The sequence below is a fragment of the Talpa europaea genome, assembly GCF_964194135.1.
Source record: "Talpa europaea genome assembly, chromosome: 1".
NCBI lineage: Eukaryota > Metazoa > Chordata > Mammalia > Eulipotyphla > Talpidae > Talpa > Talpa europaea.
This window is the reverse complement of record NC_140073.1, coordinates 11694723-11708970: the sequence shown is the minus strand read 5'-3', so window position 1 is coordinate 11708970 and position 14248 is coordinate 11694723. Positions and strand designations below refer to the sequence as shown.

General features: G+C 39.6%; 1 protein-coding gene across 1 annotated transcript; it reads left to right on the top strand.

The window, feature by feature from the left end:
* Positions 1–1070: 1070 nt before the first annotated feature.
* On the top strand, positions 1071–2205 carry LOC311171632 (olfactory receptor 4C3D; the record flags this gene model as incomplete). The annotated part of the gene is made up of 1 exon (XM_084234621.1): positions 1071–2205. The coding sequence occupies exon 1, from the start codon at positions 1297–1299 to the stop codon at positions 2203–2205; it is 909 nt and encodes a 302-aa protein (XP_084090747.1). The 5' UTR covers positions 1071–1296.
* Between the last annotated feature and the right edge of the window lie 12043 nt (positions 2206–14248).

The window sequence follows — 14248 nt, the reverse complement described above, 5'->3', positions numbered from 1 at the left end:
GTACAGCTCTGGGTCTGGTGATATGAGTATTGAACGCACAAGAATTCCTGCTATCAGGATACTCAAGTGCAGGTCGGTTGGGTGGAAGGAGACAAGTGCAACATGTTATGCAAAGAGTGAGAATGGAGATGACCTGGCTGCTGCAGGAATACAGTGGGAGTCCTTATAATAAAGTATAGGATGGGGAAGGGATTCTCTTCCTTTTGGAGATGGTCTCAGAGCCTCATTTTGAAAGATGTGTAAGAAAAATCTGTAGGGTGGGCAAAAGGTGTGTAAGGCTCGGGGTGGGAGGGATACAATGAGGTGTGAGTGAGAATGCTTTAACCTGAAAGTTTAATGTAATTTAATATGGCCAAGGCACAAGATAGGGGACAGGGATGGGACTTGAAGGGATAGCATGGATCGGTCAGCTAGGTCCAGAGACTTGTAATGAGACTAAAATACTCAGATCTGATCTTGAGGGTCAAGAGGAGCCTTTGGAGGATTTTTAACTGGGTATTGACATGATTGAATTTGATAAGTATCATATTGCAGTGTGGATGATTGAGCAGGATGAGTTGTGAGGTAAGAGAGATCACATATAATGCTTTTGGAGCAACCCAATGCTGAAATCCATGGCTGAGAAACAATTGGTGGTTCAAAATGATTTTGGAATATATAAATAAGCAGAAGCATGAATGAATGTTAAGGAATAAGATCTGATAACGCGGGGTAACTCATCTTGGAATTATGAAATGTCTAGTAAAGAGGGACATGAAGGATGAATACTTGTTATGGTGTGCAGTACACCAAGTGATGGAGGAAGAGCGAGCTGAGAAGGGGAGCAGAGGAATCCAGTTTTTCACGGGATGCACATGTGCATACTTTGAGAAGTGCAGGTGGGAGTTGGAAGTGTGGCTCTAAAAAGAACCTGAAAGTATGTAGGTTATCATTATCCCCTAACTGGCTATTGCTAATGAACTAAAATTGATTATATGTATGATTACAATTTTAATTACAAATGACTTCAATCTGAAAAAAAGTTTTCATTCTGATTGAAGTGTAAATGATGTGATATTTTGGGAGTTGCTTTTGTGTATTATTTAACTTTGTACTTTGTCAACATCATTACTTAGAAATGCAGAAAATCATTTGCATTATTAGGATTTTTTTGCTTTGGGATTCATTATTTGGGTTCTGTTCTATAAGTGCCGATTCCCCCCAGTTTTTTTTTTTTTTAAATTCTTGCAAGAGGGAGTAACCGATTTTTCTTGGTAAATCTCTTACCACCCAAGCTCTTGTTGCAGCTCAGGATTCATGGAAAGTCCACGAAACATCACGGAATTTTTCATGCTGGGACTCTCACAAACCCCTGAGGTGCAGAGAGTTTTATTTGTGATCTTTTTGATCGTCTACCTGGTCTCTATTGGGGGCAACTTGCTTATCATGATCACCATTATCTTAAGCCCCACCTTGAGCTCCCCAATGTACTTTTTCCTCTCATATTTGTCCTTCATTGATACTTGCTATTCCTCATGCATGACCCCCAAACTCATTGCTGACTCCTTGTATGAGGGGAGAGCCATCTCCTTTGAGAACTGCTTGACTCAATTCTTTGTTGCCCATTTATTGGGAGGAACTGAGATCATCCTGCTCACGGTCATGGCCTACGACCGCTACGTGGCCATCTGCAAACCCCTGCACTATACCACCATCATGACCAGGCAACTCTGTGGCTTGCTGGTTGGGGTGTCTTGGCTGGGGGGCTTCCTACATTCAATTGTTCAGCTTTTCCTGGTCCTTCAGTTGCCCTTCTGTGGGCCCAATGTGATCAACCACTTCGTCTGTGATTTGTACCCCTTGCTGGAACTCGCCTGCACCGACACCTTTACCATCGGTCTGCTGGTGGTGGCCAACAGTGGTGTGATCTGTCTGTTGAGCTTCCTGATGCTGGCTGCCTCCTATATCATCATCCTGCGCTCCTTGAGGTCCCACAGTGCAGAGGGGAGACGCAAAGCCCTCTCCACCTGTGGGGCCCACTTCACTGTGGTTTCCTTGTTCTTTGTGCCCTGTGTATTTATTTACATGCGGCCATCGTCAACTTTGAACATGGACAAAATAGTGGCTGTGTTTTATTGTATTTTGACACCCATGTTCAACCCCCTGATTTATACCCTGAGAAATGCAGAGGTGAAAAATGCTATGAGGACTCTATTGAAAAAATGAGTGGTTGTGGATGGGAGGACACAAGATACAGTTAAAAAAGAAATAGCCTCATGTAATTTCTCAGGAAGAATTCACATCACAATGAGAGCAAGAGAGCATAAAACATTACAGAATAAAAATGATTTTAACGCTTGGAATGCTGTCTCATCTGTCAGAATCCTGTGTCATTGATCAGACAGATGATTCTGTCACTCAATTTCTCAACATTTTACACTGAATTGCAGAGCATGGCAGCACCACCACTGTCTCCCTCACCTGTGTTGGAGATGGCGTCTTCATCCACCTGGGGTACCAAGAGTCTTTGATGAGCAGAATCCGCTTGCTGCAACATTACTCACCTGGCCCTTCAACTCCTCACCTGAGAATATGGATCAGAGTAGTTGCTGGTGGCTCACCTCCACCTGATTTCTATCTACAATAATATCTGGAAAAAACCATAGCTTGGGACTTCAAGAATATAAAAAAATACAGTTAGTATTGAATGAACTCAAATCATGGAAGTGTAGGATAGACATACTAAAATTGACATTAGTGTGATTATATGTAATAAAGTATAATGTCATGTGAAATTCTGAAAGATGAGTGTAACCCTTGTATACTTGTGACTTCCTACACACTTCCTACGCATCTCTCTCTCTTTCTCTCTCTCTCTCTCTCTCACACACACATACACACAATGACAGAGTTTATTTGGGGCAGGCATTGCACTAATGACTCTATAAACAAGATCTCATATTGTCTTCATGAAAAGTTGTTGTGGTTTTCTTTTTAAAAATTAAGACTTTATTCATTGGGGCTGAGTTATCTAGTCAAGGTTGAACTGAAATTTAGATACATGCCTTTCTGCTTTCTGGTGGGATCTTGTATTTTATTTTATTCTGGCCATGTTTTCTGCTCCTGCACTGTTATCAGTGTCCGTATTATCCATCTCTGATAGGCCCTTGCCCAGTCTTTATTTCAAGTCCAGAGTCATTCTTAAGTATGTCAGCAACGAGGCTTCAATTCTCTCTGATCCATTTGGTAAAATTCTTATTCCTCGATTCTTGTTGCCATGAGATAGCTTTGCTTTCTATTTAGTATATCTTATTATAACATGAAATTTTGGAGTTCTGGTTATCTCTGCTTGTGGACTGCATTTTGTTGCCAAGGAAATCAAAGGAATTTTTGAAAATGTTTCTTTGACAGGAAGGAATTATAGACATAAAGTGAAATGTCTCATTAGAGGTAATAACTTGTCTCGCACAATACTGTTAGATATTTTTTCCTCATTTCAATAGCTCATGATATTACTGCTTTACATCAAAAGCCAGTAAATACGTGTTCCCAAAGAATTTTATGTTGCATGGTACATGGGTTCTGTTCATCTCTTTAAAAAGGATGTCGAAAGGGGCGGAGCAACATGGCGGCGAGGAGACGCTGCGAGTAAGATCTCCCATTAAAAAAAGTTAATAGGGAGGAAAAGTGGCAGGTCCCAGTGAGAACTGGGACACGGAAGATAAACAGACGACTCCAGCAAACTGCCCGAAGAAGAAAGTTGCCATAAAAGAGGACCAGAAGGGAGGGAAGCACAGAACCCTGCTCCCCTCCCCCGCCCACAAAGTCGGCACTCTCCGACCGGCAGAGAGGAGGGAAACAACAAACCAAAATGGCCAACAAGAAAAACGGACGCAGCAAGTGGGACTGTGAGTGGAAAGGAACTATTTCAGCCACCACACCCCGTGAACGGGAGCTGTGGAGAACCCTGCAGGATCCGCCGCGGAGGTGAGCTCCAGGCGCCATTAAAGAGAGCCCCGCCCCCCCAGGAGGAGACCAGCACCAGCACACAGCCCCAGCCGCCCGGTAAGCTTGCACAGAAAGCGGCGCGCGGATCCAGATCGATCACAGCTGCCCAGGTCCCAGCGCCTGCGACCTAGGCTTGTGGGGAGACGCGCGGAGGCCCTCCCTGAGTGAGCAGGAACAAGGCGCCCAGGCAGGGGAGCGGGATTCAAAAGGCGCCATTCCCGCGCCACTGATCTGGGCTACAGCCCGCGTCCTGGAACTGAGGGCTTTGGAACTGAGACCCGGGGCACGAAATTAGGGGCGTGGGTTCCCCACGACGGTGGGGCACAAGGCAGACACAGTACCCCAAAGCTGTTGAGGTGTACCCTACCATCCCCGCTCTGCTCCCTGTCCCACGGGGTGGAAAATCAGCTCCCCAAGGGCTCTAGGAGAGATCTCTGGCGCCACCTAGCGACTTGAAGCCAGCAGAGGCTCCTGAAGGAGCTAGTGGCCAGCTGGGGAGTTAGCCCACACCGGGCCCCTTCCGAACAAGTAGTCTGAGCCCACAGGGAGAGCGAGCACCCACAGCCGGGGCAGACCAGGCGCGCAGAAGAGTGTGCCTGAGACCAGACGCGCAGGGAGTGTGTCCCACATCACCATTTTAGAACAGGGACATTTCTTCAGTAAAGACTACCTGCAGAAGGCTTCCTCAGGAGCCAGAGGTGAGCGGGGGAAGTTCGCCCACGCCAGACCCCCTCTGGCCTGCAGTCCAAGCCCAGAGGGGGAGCAGGAACCCACCGCCGGGGCAGACCAGGTGCACAGGGGAGTGTGTCCCCACATCGGCATTTTAGAACAGGGACCTTTCTCCAGTAAAGACTGCTTGAAACTGACAGATGACTCCTGGAGGAACCAGAGGGGAGCAGAGAAGCCCACCCAAGATGCCGGCCAGTCCCAACAACACAGTGTCCCAACGCATACGGCAAATTAGAAAACAGACAGTAGGGAGGAGAAGAACCACACGCAACCTAGTAACTCTCCAGAGAAAAAGCACACCACAAAAAGAAAACCAGCCCCCAGATTGCAACGACAATAACTTGGAAGAATTTCTGAGCCTTCCAGAAAGAGAATTTAAAATTGCCGTGATTAAAAAACTGACAGAAGTCATAAAGGAAAACAATGATAAGGGAAAAATAATCAACGATCCGAAGAATGCAGTTGAGTCCCTAGAGAGGGAAAACAATGGTCAGAAGAAAGAAATTGAGTCCCTAAAGAGGGAAGTAAAAGAAATGCAGGAGATCAAAGAATTAATGGAAGAACTAAAGAATTCTGGGAAAAGCAATGAAAGCAGAATAGATGAAATGGAAGAACGAATAAGTAATCTTGAAGACACAGAAATAAAAAGAACCAAAACAGAAAAGGAAAGAGAAGTACGAAGGAAAAAGAACGAGGAAAGACTTCGGGAACTATCTGACTCCATGAGGAAAGGAAATATAAGAGTTATAGGAATACCAGAAGGAGAGGAGAGAGATGTTGGAACAGAGAAAATATTCAAAGAGATAATTGAAGAGAACTTCCCAAATGTGAAGAAGGAGCTGAAAATTGATATACAAGAAGCAAGAAGAACACCAAACTTCCACGACGAAAGGAAAAATACAGCAAGACACATAATAGTAAAGCTCCCAAGAATCCAGGACAAGGAAAAAATAATGAAGCTGGCAAGAGGGAAGAAACAGATAACATTCAAAGGAAAACCAATCAGGCTGACATCAGACTTCTCCGAAGAAACACTACGGGCAAGGAGAGAGTGGAGGCACATAGTCAACAGACTCCAAGAAAACAGATGCCAACCAAGAATACTCTATCCCGCAAAGCTCTCCTTCCTCTTTGAAGAAAGAATATGGACCTTCCCAGACAAACAGAAACTCCGGAATTTCATTGCAACTAAACCCCCACTCCAAAAAATACTACAAGGAGTCCTAAAGCCAGAACCTCAGAGGGACGAATAACAATGAAAGAAGGCCAAAAAAAAAAAAAGTTATTAAAAGAATAAATAAATAAAATCAAAGGAAAGACAAACACAATGGCAAATACAGATGTTAACATATCAATATTAACTCTAAATGTAAATGGACTAAACTCTTCAATAAAAAGACACAGAGTTGCAGCCTGGATTAAGAAACAAAACCCAACCTTTTGCTGTCTCCAGGAAACACATTTAGCTACAAAAGATAAAAATAGGCTCAAAGTTACAGGATGGAAAACAATCCTACAAGCAAATGGACCAAAAAAGAAAGCAGGAACAGCTATACTTATATCAGATAAAACAGATTTCAAACTCAAAAAGATAAAAAGAGACCCCAATGGTCACTACATTATGATCAAGGGGACAATACTTCAAGAAGAAATAACACTCATTAACATATACTCACCAAACGAAGGAGCACCAAAATATATCAGACAACTGTTGTCCTCTCTGAAAACAGACATCAGAGAAAACACATACGTAGTGGGAGACTTCAACACACTATCAACAATGGATAGATCAACAAGACAAAAAATAAGTAAAGAAACCAAAGCTCTAAATAAGGACCTAGAGCAATTGGGCTTAACAGACATCTATAGAACACTAAACCCCAAAAAAACGGAGTACACATTTTTCTCAAGCGCACACGGATCATTCTCCAGGATCGATCACATACTGGGGCACAAGACAAACATCAACAGATACACCAAGATTGAAATCATATCAACCATCTTTTCTGACCATGAAGGCATCAAACTAGAAATAAACCATAAAAGAAGGCAAGGAACTTTCCTACCTCATGGAGATTAAAAACCACACTACTGGAAGACCATTGGACTAATGAGGAGATCAAAGAAGAAATTAAAAAATTTTTTGAATTGAACAACAAGGAGGACACCAATATCCTAAATGTATGGGATGCAGCAAAAGCAGTAATAAGAGGAAAATATATAGCAATAGAAGCTCACATCAAGAAACAAGAAAGAACGCAAAGAAACAACCTAATCTCGAAGCTCAAAGATCTAGAAAAAGAACAACAAAAAAACCCCAAAACCAGTAGAAGAAAAGAAATAATAAAAACCAAAGCAGAAATAAATGAAATTAAAACTAAAAAAACAATCCAAAAGATCAATGAAACCAAGAGCTGGTTCTTTGAAAAAATCAATAAAATAGACAAACCCCTAGCCAGGCTCACAAAGGAAAAAAGGGAGAAAGCACAAATAAACAGGATCATCAATGAAAGAGGAGAAATCACAACGGACACAGCAGAAATCAAAAGAATAATCAGTAACTACTATGAACAGTTATATGGAAACAAGTTTAACAATCTAGTGGAGATGGACAAATTCCTACAACTCTACAATCACCCAAAGCTAGATAAAGAAGAAATAGAACACCTAAACAGACCAATTACAATTAGCGAAATTGAAATGGTAATCAAAAACCTCCCCAAAAACAAAAGCCCAGGACCTGATGGATTTACAAACGAATTCTACCAAACATTCAGAGACGAATTAGTGCCTATCCTTCACAAACTCTTCCAAAAAATTGAGAAGGAAGGGACAATACCAAACACGTTTTATGAAGCCAACATTACACTAATACCAAAACCGAACAAGGACAGCACAAAAAAGGAAAACTACAGGCCAATCTCCTTAATGAACACTGATGCAAAAATCCTCAATAAAATTTTTGCTATCAGAATCCAACAATGTATCCATAAGATAATTCACCACGACCAAGTTGGATTCATTCCAGGGGCACAAGGATGGTTTAACATCCGAAAATCAATCAACGTTATCCAACACATCAACAAAAAGAAATATAAAAACCATATGATAATATCAATAGATGCTGAGAAAGCTTTCGACAAAGTGCAACACCCATTCATGATAAAAGCCCTTGAAATTCTTGGGATACAAGGAACATACCTCAACATCATAAAGGCCATCTATGACAAGCCAACAGCCAGTATCATTCTCAATGGTGAAAAGCTGAAAGCAATTCCATTAAGATCTGGAACAAGACAAGGATGTCCACTCTCACCACTGCTTTACAATATAATACTGGAAGTCCTAGCCAGGGCAATAAGATAAGAGAAAGACATCCAAGGAATCCAAATAGGAAAAGAAGAAGTCAAACTATCACTATTTGCAGACGATATGATATTATACATAGAGAACCCCAAAAACTCCACAGAAAAGCTAATTCAACTCATCAATCAGTTCAGTAAAGTGGCAGGATACAAAATCAACACGCAAAAGTCAGTAGCCTTCCTATACACAAACAATAAATCTGAAGAAGAAGAAATCAAAAAAACCATCCCTTTTGTTATTGAAACAAAAAAAATCCAATATTTGGGAATAAATCTAACAAAAGAGGTAAAGGACCTATAAAAAGAAAACTATAAAACACTGTTAAAAGAAATAGAAGAAGACACAAAGAAATGGAGAGACATCCCCTGCTCATGGATTGGAAGAATAAACATTATTAAAATGGCCATCCTTCCAAAAGCAATATACAGATTCAATGCTATTTCAATCAAAATTTCAATGTCATTCTTCAAAGAAATAGAACAATTATTGATGAAATTCATATGGAATCACAAAAAACCCCGAATAGCCAAAGCTCTCCTGAAAAAAAAAGAAGGGAATGGAGGCATCACACTCCCAGACTTCAAACTCTACTACAAAGCCATAATCATCAAAACTGCATGGTATTGGAACAAGAACAGACATACAGACCAATGGAATGGAATAGAAAATCCAGAAATAAACCCACAGATTTATGGTCAACTAATCTTTGACAAAGGAGCAAAGACTATGCATTGGAGCAAAGAAAGTTTGTTCAATAAATGGTGCTGGGAAAACTGGGTCGCTACATGCAAAAGAATGAAGCTTGACCACTACCTCACACCATACACAAAAATCAACTCAAAATGGATTAAAGAACTAGACATAAGACCTGAAACCATAAAATATATAGAAGGAAATATAGGCAAAACACTACGTGATTTGCACATCAAAGACATCTTTACAGACACATCACCCAAAGCAGTGATAGTGAAGGCAAAGATAAACAGCTGGGACTACATCAAATTAAAGAGCTTCTGCACAGCAAAAGAGACAATAACAAAAACAAAGAGAAACCCCACCAACTGGGAGAACATTTTTGCACCCAACACTAATGATAAAGGACTGATCACAAAAATCTGCAAAGAGCTGATGAGACTCAACAACAACAAAGAAAATAATCCAGTCAAAAAATGGGCAGAAGAGCTTAAAAGAAACTTCTCTGAAGAGGAAATGCAAATGGCCAACAGGCATATGAAAAAATGTTCAACATCACTTGTCATCAGGGAAATGGAAATCAAAACTACCATGAGATACCATCTTACACCAGTGAGAATGGCACATATTAAAAAAACTAGCAACAACAAATGTTGGCGAGGGTGTGGAGAAAAAGGAACTCTTCTGCACTGTTGGTGGGAGTGCAAACTGGTCCAACCACTGTGGAGAGCTGTGTGGAGATTTCTGGACCTACTAAACATAGAGCTTCCATATGATCCAGCAATTCCACTCCTAGGTATTTACCCAAAGGACACAGAAACATCAATTCCAAAGAACACCTGCACCCCTATGTTTATAGCAGCACTGTTTACAATAGCTAAGCTTTGGAAACAGCCCAAATGCCCCAAAATAGATGACTGGATCAAGAAGATGTGGTACATATATACCATGGAATATTACTCAGCATTCAAAAAAGATAAACACATGCAATTTGCAGCAACATGGATGGCGCTGGAAGGGATCATGCTCAGCAAAATAAGCCAAAAAGAAAAAGAAAAATACCGGATGGTCTCACTCATAGCAGGAATCTAGAAAACTTAAATAAGGGATCAGGAAAATGAATATAAGAAAGTGAAAATCAAAATCAACAAAAAACTATGAACCAGAGACTCTGTTAGGGGGGCGGGGGCGGGAAGGGAGGGATTGGGTTCAGAGGGGGGGGCTGCAATTGTATGGGGAATATAACAATAAAATTTATAAAAAAAAATAAAAAAAAAGAAAAGATAAATCAGAAAAAAAAATAAAAAGGATGTCATTTGATCTGTATTTGTTTTCATAGGAAATTTTTACAATACAGTAGAGAATTAAAAATTCAGGCATGAAACATGTGGCTCAGTGATGTAAGATTTTGTCCTTATCTGTCTGTGCAGGTTTGGACAGGGGTGTGTCTAGAAGTAGGTCTTTCAAAATGGCAATGGTACTTAACTTTGCAGTTGGATCCTATTTCACATCTAACTTTTATTGATACTTTTAACTTTGTGTTTTTTTCACTTCACTAAGTGTATCTGATTTTTCCAAAGACAACAAAAGCACATTAAAAGTCAAATGTATCAGAATTCATAAATAAACTCAAGTTGATTCCTGGACAAAATAGCAACCTAAACACTGTTCTAGATTCTGGGTGGGTGGACACAGCCCTGAGTAGAATCACACTAAAATTCTGTTGTCAAGGCATGACTTAGTCTTTGAAAATTCCTGAGTGAGAGATGTCCTAGCAGGGAATTTGACCCATGTACCAAGGGTTCATATTTTATGTTCATATTTTGCCCTCTTTTTATTCCGGGTTGCTTACAAGGGTTATCATAAAGCTAAAGTTATAAAAATAGTGCAGGTGAGTACAGAAAAACAAGTAGGGACAGTTCTTTATTTTTTTTTGAAATGTAAGCCCGAGAGATTCAGGGTTTGTGGGTTTTACTGATGTTGTCTAGAATGTAACTTTAGTTACATAATCAGCCTTCCTGGTACATGTGTAACCCTAAAAAAGAGATGTTATTACAAAAATTATCAAGATGTGAAAAAGACTAAAAACAAATAAGTAATACTTTAATGATTAGAACACCTAAAAAGTAGTTACCCCAGGAATTCAAGAATCTATTAATATTAGGAAGTTCATTAAGAAATGGATTTTCACATGAAAAGACCAATGGAGAAAACCATATGACTGTTTCAAAATGTTGTGCTAGGGTGTTTTATTCATTAAGGGATTTTATTAGCTTCATTTTATCTCTGATCATCACTGGAGTGATGTCCAGTTCTAGCACACACCACCCAAAGGGTGCGCTCCCCAAGGGTTTTACCCCTGAATTGTTTCTGCCAAATTTCTTCTAATTTCAGCACCTTCCAGCATCACATGGAATAACCTGGCCCTGTCCATGGTGCTTATTTTGCTGAGGAACTTTTTTAAAAAAAACAATCGTAAGATTTATATTAAGTTGCATCGTTGTGTAAGACACATAATCTGAAGGTTTTCACATCTGAATGGTTTTCTGAGGGAGCTTATAGTCTCTGTCTAGTGCTTAAATCTATTCTGCTTTAAGGTTGAAATAATAATAGATCGGAGGAAAAAGGAGAAATAAGTTTCACTTATTAACAATACACACAGAATGTAGTTACAAATCTTGAAAGGGCCTATTACTGTGGGTTTATGTTTATAGTGGACCTGTTGTGTAAAAATGTACCACTCACTGTGAATTCATTTCACCTGAGAACAGAGATATTAATTGAGTTAAATCTGGCTTTCTTTTTGTCCAGTAACTTCAGTTTTCAAATGGTTTTATTCATGGTGCAAACATTTTCTTTTATGTGTTCCTTCCTTTTTGTCCAAAGGGTAATTTTATATTTCCGGAGGCTTGAGCACCTTGCCTTCTGTAGTTAAAAGGAAGAGTCTCCTTGCCTTGCTTGGTCACGCACTAGCTCTTTGCTCTAGATGAAGCCCATTGCCTCTGTTCCTTAGTCCAAGTATCATACAGTGTTCACACAAAATTGTGAAAGAGGTGCCAGCTCAGCTCCCATTATTTTCTAACACTAGTAGGCTGAGGAGAAGTAATTTTTTGCCCATTTCTTTCCCATAAGGGATTCTCTACCCCAGTCCTGTGCTGACTTTTCTTTGGACTCAGCTCTAAAACTTTGGATTCATCCTCCTTGCCCCTACCTCTCTCTCTCCTCATTGAATAGTTGATCTTTGTACAGATCTTCATAACTCAACTTAAAAATGTAGCTCATCTGTTCCAGACAAGATGGAATAAATGCAATGCACCTTTTCTGTCCCCCAGAGATGCAGATGTCTGTCCCCAGACATGGCATGGAGGGGCTGTCTGAGGACTGAGAAGTAAATGACCGTGGGCACATTGGGGGAGAGATCAGATTTGAAGTCTCTGATTTTTTTTCTCCCTATATGGTCACTTAATCTGGACTGAAAGCAGTCCAGACTTTGCGCTGGATCCATACAGAAAGAACTCACAACAACCCTTCTCTCAGTAGTCAAGTGGGCTAAAGAGTGTAGGGGTGCATTTCTTCCTTTTTTTTCTTTTTCCTGTTCTCTCCTGTCTCACATCCTAATCCATCCAGTGGCAGAGAAGCAGTGACAAGGGCCATAATGGTGGTTGGACAGGTGCTGACCACCCCACACTTTGTGGATGAGGTGACCACCACATATCTTTTTGGCTGAAATGCTGCCTTTCTTACTGATCTGTAAATGTTCAGCCCTAGTCCTATAAGAAGCAGAAGCTAAGATAGAGCAAATGTGCAGGGGAATTGCTGGGGCAAGCCCTGATGAGTAGAGGAGGGAGGAGCTACCCAGTTGATGCGGGTAGATACTCCAGCATCAATACTCAGGAAGTTCTGGAGTTAAAAGTGAAGAGTAGAGATTGGAGGTTGGGGAAGGGAATTTAGAAGTAAGTGAAGAAGGTTCTACATTGTTCTTGAAGAGAATTTGAAAAATGTGTTTATTGATGAAAATATAGTAGGATTTCTGGAAAATGTTGATGGTCTAGTGGAAGTTGGTGCAGTGAATTTATAGCACACCAAATTGTCTCTATTTTGTGACTTTTTCTAGGGGCTCTTGAGGAACTGGTTTAGACAAGGGTTAGAATAGGATTCATTCAGTATGGAAAATAGCTGTATACACATGTACTGAACAGTCAACTGTGTTGGAAATGTAAATGGTTATAAACTTTGGAGGAAAGTTTGCTGTATATATTAATTTTTAACATATATATTTCTGTCAATATTTATCAACATTAAAAATATAGATATATAAAATTTATGAAAATATGTAAAATTAGTGGTTACCAGTGGAAGGGTGATGGTGAGCAAATAAATCTGTTAACTGGGCTTAAAGGTGTCAATTGGATGTGGATAGGATTGGACTTTTAATGGAGACATTTATGTTATGTGTACAGATGTTGTTTTATAATGATGCATACCTGAAATTTAAATAATCCAATAAAATTATAAAAATATGCAACATGAACCCAACAATTCTATATACTTTGTCACATTTTGATAGTCTAGTTAATAATTGCTAGCTATACTGAGACCTTAAATTCTAAACCTATTAATTTCTGTGGTTAGATAATAAAGTGTAATTGAGCCAGTTTTCTAATCCACTGAAAATATGAAATTAAATGAGACTCACTAAAAAGTAACTTGTTTTGGCAGCTTGCCACAATTTTATCTCAAGAGACTCTCTAGAAAAGCACACTTACTTCAGTTGCAATTTGAAAATTACCTTTATTTTTACTAGCTAAAATATCAAATAGCATAAAGGACTGATCTCAATGCCCCTTTGTATTTTGTTGTCTAATCATGATTAGTAATGACCCACCTAGCTTATGAATGTTTATTTTAACCTTTAAGAATAGACACAGGAGCGAACATCATCAGACATTTTCTGTATGATTTAAAGATTGTTACTAATGTTGTTTACAAAGGTAATAGAGTCTCCTTTTGAGACTATGTAAAATATCTCTAAGTTATGAATACTGTTTATTCCCTTTCCTGCCAGTTAGAAATAGAATAATAAAGGCTAAAAATAATGCAAGATTCTGTTTTACATATGATTGAAAATATACTTGTAGATTAAAAGAAAAAACCTATATTTGAGATTTTCATTTCATACTCATTGTTATGTGGCTCCTAACAAGCTTCATGAAGTATCAATTTTCACCTCTCTTGGATCCATCCATCAAGTGAAGCTTAATTTATTTCAGTGGACAACACAGGATGAACACATATTAATATTATGATACTGCATGATAATTAAATAGCAAAGTGAATATAAAGCATTTTGAACCATATAAAGAGACAGAAATGCTGCTTCATTATATACATTAGCATTGTTTTATTGAATTTCACACCATAATAGGGGTAAGGTCTTCACCATATTCAAAAATGAAATGTTTTAGACAGAGGT